The sequence below is a fragment of the Diadema antillarum genome, unplaced genomic scaffold (assembly GCF_040938485.1).
Source record: "Diadema antillarum isolate AM-2024a unplaced genomic scaffold, OU_Dant_1.0 seq00000028_RagTag, whole genome shotgun sequence".
Taxonomy (NCBI): Eukaryota; Metazoa; Echinodermata; class Echinoidea; order Diadematoida; family Diadematidae; genus Diadema; species Diadema antillarum.
In genome coordinates this window covers 663,464-671,929 of record NW_027271144.1, presented here as the reverse complement: position 1 = coordinate 671,929, position 8,466 = coordinate 663,464, and the positions used below count along the sequence as shown (strand labels likewise).

General features: G+C 39.6%; 1 protein-coding gene across 1 annotated transcript; it reads left to right on the top strand.

Annotated features, from left to right (window-relative positions):
• Positions 1–5,264: 5,264 nt before the first annotated feature.
• Positions 5,265–7,112, top strand: LOC139725228 (piggyBac transposable element-derived protein 4-like). Its single transcript, XM_071636317.1, has one exon. It carries the CDS (start codon positions 5,265–5,267, stop codon positions 7,110–7,112), a length of 1,848 nt encoding a protein of 615 aa, XP_071492418.1.
• The last annotated feature ends 1,354 nt before the right edge of the window (positions 7,113–8,466 follow it).

Here is an 8,466-nt window from a genome sequence, read left to right as displayed (position 1 = left end):
TGTAGTTTCGTATACACCCATGCAATCACTCGTATGCTGTAGGATGCATATAGGATGATGCTTCATTTCGCTACAAACTGAAGGGTTTCAAGGAATGAATGCAGAACACAGGTGGTACTGAAACTCATATTTTGTTGTGCACAGAAATGAAGCAAAATATGCTATAGGCAAAGGGAGTCGAAGTAATTCCTGTCAAAGATTAATTTGGAAACGTGTTTTACTGACCTAAAAACTCAAACCATGTTCAATAAAGCGTAGGTGTCACGCTAGTATATAAGTTTCATTCACAGGCTTCGACTATAACTATCATAGGGCTCTTCTAGTCTTCATAAAACATGTATCGTTTTCTTGCAGCTCCGCGATGCTCACTGTATTTGAAAGTCGACCGAAAGAACTCTCACAAAAGGCGAAGTTTGTATATGCTTATACTGCGTTTATTCATGAACTAAAGCTTTCTTTGAACATGCAAAATCTTCACAACTTATGCTACCATCAGGGGAGGTCTCTTGAATTCTTGGTTTCTGTTCTGTACGTTGCTCTGATTGACTCTTCTTTCTTGGTAAAGACCCTATCTGCGCTAATGATAATCATTTCCTATTTTTTCTCACAGTCCGTCGAAATCAGAGGCTTTCCTTCAACACCCTGTCATTACCACATTCTTCATACAAGGTACCCCACGTATTTCAAGTACCTGTATACAGCTTGTTGATTTTCTTTTTTTGATAACAATTAGATGCATTACTGACATAATCACTTCTTGAAAAATGTACACGAAAATCGTTGGCACAATGCATACAGTCAATCCACGTTGCTATAGACATGATGGAGGATGGTTATGGAAATACATGTACGGACCCATCACAACAGCCACGTCCCACCGGTATCGAGACAGGAGTAATGCAACTGGAATGGACAGAATTTGAATCTGTTTTGAAAATTGAATAATACAGAGCTAAAAAAATGATAGTTTGATTTTTTTTAAGAACATGTGAATACCTCTAGTATCCAAAATTCACGAAAATGGGTATTGTACTGCCCGCGAACTTCAATTCTGATCTGTGGTAACAGCGAGTTCTTCAGATCGGCGACGCTAACATCAAGACGGCGCAGATTCCCGTGTTGGACAATGATCATGGCTGTTGGCTGTGTCGCGCATGTTCAGAACATAATGATCTGCCTGATTAGCGTCCTCTTAGCGTTTGCGTGGCAAATCTTTAGTTCGTGTTTATACCACTGTGTGGTCAAGATGAGAGAGATGAATGGCAAGTTTTATGATTGAAGCTTGTCTGTGTTCTTTCTTTCCTTTTTCTCGCAAAAGCTGATTGCTTTTCTTATAGGCTACAACAACACGGTATTATGTATCCTGAAGAAGCTTTGCAAAGCGGAATAAACAAAAAAATCTGACTGCAGCATGAAGGAGAAGCATTTTATGTTCTGCTTTACATGGTACATATTTTGTCCCATACTATTATGACAGAGAAGAAGCGCCGTCTTAGGTTATCAAGCGCAGTCGTTATAACATTACTGTCAATATATATATATATATATACTTCTATATACATGTCGGTAGAAAAGATGAAGAAGTAGAATGGTAATGCATTTTGACAGTCCGAACTGTGCTATTTATATATATATATATATATATATATATATATATATATATATATATATATATTCACAACAGTAGGTCAATATAAACTCCGTTGGAGACGTAAATTAGACGCATTTTCGCCCATAGGGCTTTGTCAAGTCAATACATTTGACACTTTACGTCTCCAACGGAGTTTATATTGACCTACTGTAGTGAATCTATACTTTCTTAGGACTCCGAGAAGAAACTATTTGTTGCTGTTATATATATATATATATATATATATATATATATATATATATTATACATATAAGAGAGAGAGAGAGAGCGAGGAAGAGAAGGCGCCTTGTACAGAACAAGTGTACATGTAGCTACTTCATTATTCATCCAGGGTGAGAAGATAAGGGCATTCACGAACGTAGTTCAACGAATGTGTGTATACGTGGAACATGTACGTTGAATTATCTATACGTCCATGAATGCCTTTATCTATTCCCACTCTGCATATTATGTATGTATGTATATCTTTTAAATCGACATGACAATGCTTTATTGAAATGAATATTTAATTTCTTTTCAATATTTAGTTCGTTGACATACTTGATGAAACCTAGATTTACAGCCCACAATCAATTGCGCGATAATATAGTCTGTCACAATCATTCACGTGTTTGATTCTGCTGGCAGAAAAGGTACAATATGACAGGGAAAAGGTAAGGTTGACATTTGCAATTGAGGTGTTGCCAGTTCAAAACACTCATTCCCCATTATTTTACGAGTGTTTACAGACCGATATTCTTGTTTCGACGGGATATGTTCATATATTTCCATAGTTTGACCAACAAAATACTGACACATGTTTTTCGAATGTAACAAACCATGACCAAGGTTGGATATCATGGCCTTCTTTTGTTTGAGGCGGTCTTTCGGTAGGCGCTTTCATCTATGCAAATAAGGCACTCTTATTGTATTCGCGGTGAGGTGGCGTGGCCATGAAACATCTATTCACGCGTGCCGCGCCTTTATTATGGGCTAGGTTTTGGAAATAGGCGACACTCTTTCTTTTCAGGTCTTTCAAACGAAAGTTTTATTCTAGAGCTATAATAACCTTTGCTTATACGTGATTGGCGAAGGTATCGAACGTTGATAGTTTTAATCCTGCTATTCTATCACCCGAACTGATCACATTGACTTACATAAGAAGGGGGAAATTGCCAGTGATCATCATTTATCTCGATCGATAGTGTGATTTTTTTATGCACATGTGAATACCTCTAGTATCCAAAATTCATGGAAATGGGTATTCTACTACCCGCGATCTTCAATTTTGATCTGTGGTAACAGCGAGTTCTTCAGATCGGCGACGCTAACATCAAGACGGCGCAGCCTCCCGTGTTGGACAATGATCATGGCTGTTGGCTGTGTCGCGCATGTTCAGAACATAATGATCTGCCTGATTAGCGTCCTCTTAGCGTTTGCGTGGCAAATCTTTAGTTCGTGTTTATACCACTGTGTGGTCAAGATGAGAGAGATGAATGGCAAGTTTTACGTTTGAAACTTGTCTGTGTTCTTTCTTTCCTTTTTCTCACAAAAGCTGATTGCTTTTCTTATAGGCTACAACAACACGGTATTATGTATGCTGAAGAAGCTTTGCAAAACGGGATAAAAAAATCTGACTGAAGCATGAAGGAGAAGCATTTTTATGTTCTGCTTTACATGGTACATATTTTGTCCTATACTATTATGACAGAGAAGAAGCGCCGTCCTAGGTTATCAAGTGCAGTTGTTATAACATTGCTGAATTTATAATTGTATGTAAGATACATATATTTTGGTATATATATATATATATATATATATATATATATATATATATTTCTATATACATGTAGACAGAAAAAATGATGATGAAGATGAAGACTGTCAAAATGCATTACCACTCTACTTTTTCATCTTTTCTATACCTACTGGTACCAACACGCGGACTAAACGTTTCATTATATATAATCATATATATACAACATATAAGGTGAAGCGGGCTTGGCCTCCTACGTTGTGGGTGCTGAATTATATTTATGTGTAGGTGTGACGGGAAAGACTGCTCGCAGACGTTGCAGTAATGTTCACTAATAGCCTTTTACTCTCCCAAGCTTTCGACGGAGTTACCAGTCTTTTTCAAGGGCTTGGGACGTAAACACAAAAGCGCGCAAAAAAGCAACCAATTTGCATACATTTGAACAGAATAAGGCAAAATTATATATATTATAAAGATACACATATGTATATTAAAAATATGAATATAATATATAATATATATATATATATATATATATATAATGTTGATAAGGTAGCCCACGTGTTGGCAGATAAAAAGATAAGTAACAAAGCTGTAACAAAGTTCATGCTGTATTCACCAACGGTTTATTTCTTCACACAAATTTTCGAGCGTCTCGCCGCCCTTTCTCAAGTGTTGATACTGAGAGAACAATAACAAAATTCATTTTATATTATTGTATTATTCATTGTATTTTTGTTACTTATCTTTATATATGTTATATATATATTATATATATATTATATATATTATATATATATATATATATTATACATATAAGAGAGAGAGAGAGAGAGCGAGGAAGAGAAGGCGCCTTGTACAGAACAAGTGTACATGTAGCTACTTCATTATTCATCCAGGGTGAGAAGATAAGGGCATTCACGAACGTAGTTCAACGAATGTGTGTATACTGTATATACGTGAAACATGTACGTTATCTATACGTCCATGAATGCCTTTATCTTTTCCCACTCTGTATATATGAGTGTATAATATATATATATATATATATATATATATATATGTACATGTGTCTTTTAAATCGACATGGTAATGGTTTATTGAAATGAATGTACTTCATTTTATTACAATGTTTAGTTCGTTGACATATTTGATGAAACTTAGATTTACTGACTAAAATCAACTGCATGATAATTATAGTCTGTCACAATTATTAACGCGTTTGAATCTGCTGGGAGAAAAGGTACAATATAACAGGGAAAAGGTAAGGTTGACATTCGCAATTGAATTACTGCCAGTTCAAAACACTCATTCCCAATTATTTTACGAGTGTTTACAGACCGATATTCTTGTTTCGACAGGATATTTTCATGTATTTCCATAGTTTGACCAACAAAATACTGACACATGTTTTTCGAATGTAATAGACCATGACCAAGGTTGGGTGTCAAGGCCTTCTTTTGTTTGAGGCGGTCTTTCGGTAAGCGCTTTCATCTATGCAAATAAGGCACTCTTATTGTATCCGCGGTGAGGTGGCGGTGGCCATGAAACATCTATTCACGCGTGCCGCGTCTTTATTATGGGCTAGGTTTTGGAAATAGGCGGTACTCTTTCTTTTCAGGTCTTTCAAACGAAAGTTTTATTCTAGAGCTATAATAACCTTTGCTTATACGTGATTGGCGAAGGTATCGAACGTTGATAGTTTTAATCCTGCTATTCTATCACCCGAACTGATCACATTGACTTACATAAGAAGGGGGAAATTGCCAGTGATCATCATTTATCTCGATCTCTCCTGCGATTCAACAACGTTACTGCTTCATAATCTCTAAATACTCTATCAGTCTCTTCTGAATGAGCTAAAGTGTGCTCGCTTCTATGGCTCCACCGAGAAAACGGCGAAGGCGTGAGTTCACTGCCGAAGAGGTCCGTGATTTCATGTTGGACTCTGACTTCGAAATCGAGGATATTGTAGATAACAACTGGGAAGAAGACACGCAATCATCTCGTAGCAGTGAAAGCACAGAAGAACGTGATTCCTCACGTCTTCTCCCGGAGTTTGAAGAGCACGGTGAATCACTGTTTGAAGACTCGTCAGGCGACGAAGCTGATGGAGGTGACGATGACCACCTCAATGATCTACCTCCGCCTCATCCAACAACTCATGCTGAACCACTCTCCGATCACGATTGGCGGAGACTTGAGCCTGACGAGCGATTCAAGTCAAGTCGACGAGTGTATGACGACCAACCCAGACTACTTTTCGACGCTGAAGGATTGGAGCCAGTGGACTTTTTTACGAAGTTCTATCCGACTCCCATCTTTGCCCACATAGCAGATGAAACGAACAAGTATGCGCAACAATTCTTCGATTGCCCAGCGCCCCTCCCAGAGGCTTCTCGATTCGGCGTATGGCTGGACACCGATGAGGAGGAGATACGCGCTTTCACCGCACTTCAAATAGCGATGGGACTGGTGTCAAAGCCATCTGTGCCTCAGTACTGGGAAACGAACTCCGACATCTTAGTGACTCCTGGGTTTGCCGACGTCATTTCCAGGAATCGATTTCAGCTATTGAACACCTTCCTTCATTTCAATGACAACGAGAAGCTCGTGCCCCGTGGACAGCCCGGTTTCGACCCCCTTCACAAGACGCGCCCCCTCATCGATATGTCCCAGCCGACGTACCTTGAGCATTTCCTTCCCGGGGGATACCTGTCAATCGACGAGAGCTTGGCGCCGTTCAAAGGAAGAATCTCCTACAGACAGTACATCCCAAACAAACCACGGAAATGGGGGATAAAATTCTGGATGCTCTGTGACGCCCAAACGGGATTTTGTCTGCGGTGGCGGCAGTATGTCGGAGCCGAGGGACAAGACAATGGGGACAGCGCCACTGAAGCCCTGGTGAAACAGCTGACGGAGCCATTCTACAACACGGATCGCGTGATCGTGATGGACAACTATTATAGTTCCGTAAAGCTCTACGAGGATCTGTCACGGAACGGACTTGGAGCCTGTGGAACGGTGAGGAGCAACCGACGAGGACTTCCAGAAGAGATCCGACGTGGTGGTCTGCACCTTGCGAAAGGTGACGATCCCGTGTTTTTCGCCAAAGGGAGGGAGATGTCAGCAGTGACTTGGCATGACGTGAAACTCGTGAACGTGCTGTCGACCGTCAGCAGCAACGATCTCAAACAGAAGCAGATACGGAGTAAGAACGCCGAAGGAGGTCGCCGTACGATTCAGAAGCCAGCAACTGTTGACGTGTACAACAGGTTCATGAACGGCGTGGACAAAATGGATCAACGCATGTCCTACTACCGCTACCCTCATAAGAAAATCAAGGGATACCGCGTAACCTACCACTTCACCATGGAAGTAGCTCTCGTGAACGCTTACATCGCATTTCGCATGGCTGGCCACAAGATGTCCACGCGCGACTTCAGATGTCGGGTGATTGAGGGTCTGCTGAACGGCTACAGAGCATCTCGCTATCGTCGGACACCGTCACCTCCCATCGCCGACAACGAGGCAAGACTGACTGAGCGCCACTTCCCAGCAGAGTTCGAAGATCGACAACATCGTCCTGACTGCTACGTGTGTTCGGACCGCAGGAGGGGAAGGCGAAGACAGACGAGGACATACTGCCGACAATGTGGACTTGCTATGTGTTGCATCCCGTGTTTCGAGATCTACCACACCAGAAAAGATTTCCGATCATAGGTCACAAACACTGAGTCTTCTGATGACATGAACTCTAAACAATGTCATGAACTTGTCGTGTATAGGCCTGTCTACCGTTGCTTATAGAATATGCATGTTCAAATTACAGCTCACAGATGGCAAGCATTTCCAGGTGCATGATTCATTGTAATTACATGGACATTATTGGTTTTACGATCCAAGACTGAGATGTATTGAAGTATAATCGCGATATCTGTCTGAACTTCACCCCAAAAGAAACGTTCCGTGTACTCTCACTTGTACTCATTTGCATGTACACAAAACCAGGTGGTTATTGTCTGTCAAATCGATCCCAATTACCAATGATTATGTCATTAGCCAGGGTAACGTGAAATCTTTAGACATGAATTTCTCTGCCAAGTTATCTCTCATATTACATTGCCTATTTACAGTGTACACACAATGTATGTACATTACAATAATGGTGATATTCCCGTAATTGTAAGGATTGGTTATTTATTATCCGTAAGTCTTCGAAATAGTAATTAATAGCATTAAAAAAATCAAATACTGTACAAAGAGATAAACGTTCATATTGATGATATGGTTATACACAAAATATCAATGACAATGTGATAATTTATTGAGATGTAGCTCACAAGTTCTTGTATTATCAGAAAAGGTTGATATTATGGGTCAAATCGATCCCCATGAGTAACTGGTGTCAGTGATATGCCAGTGATTGTGCCACTAGCAAGTTTATTATCAACTTGTACTAGTAATTTATTTTGTATACATACATATGTCCGACAAATTATGGAATTATGGATTTGTGTAGTGCTCATTACACTTACAACGTATACTTGTCAGTGGCAATTCTGAATCTCGATGGTATATTGTCGTGTTTATGAATTCAATGGTGTATCTTATCAAACTTTAGATTATGTGGGGTTATTTATGTCATTGTGTAATTATTCCTTGGCTCTTCAACAATAAGTAGCCGCTGTCATGATTTTACAGCGAGTTCCACGATCGCATTTGAATAAGTAATTGTCATATCACCACATATTACATGCATGTAAGTTGTCAATGTAAGAGCAGTGAATTCTTTTCCGGATATCACTAGTCATCGTGTGAATGAGGAATTGAAAATAAAGCATTATTCACAGTGACGAGTGAAAGAGATAAACTATACTCATCTGTTTCTTATTTGTAATTTAATCAGCGTTGCTGAGTGTGTAATGTCAGATCAAAGCTGATCAATTATAGTGAGATTGCAAAACTGAAGTGTATGTAACTACTGAAGGATACTAGTAGTATCTAGAGATATTGACGAGAGAAGGTGCAATGTATATTCAGTAACAGGTTGTATATGTGGAGTGAGATCAGTTTG

Bases quoted from the DNA above. Each gene is read 5' to 3' on its own strand.
- LOC139725228 (XM_071636317.1), top strand. From the start codon at position 5,265: ATGGCTCCACCGAGAAAACGGCGAAGGCGTGAGTTCACTGCCGAAGAG.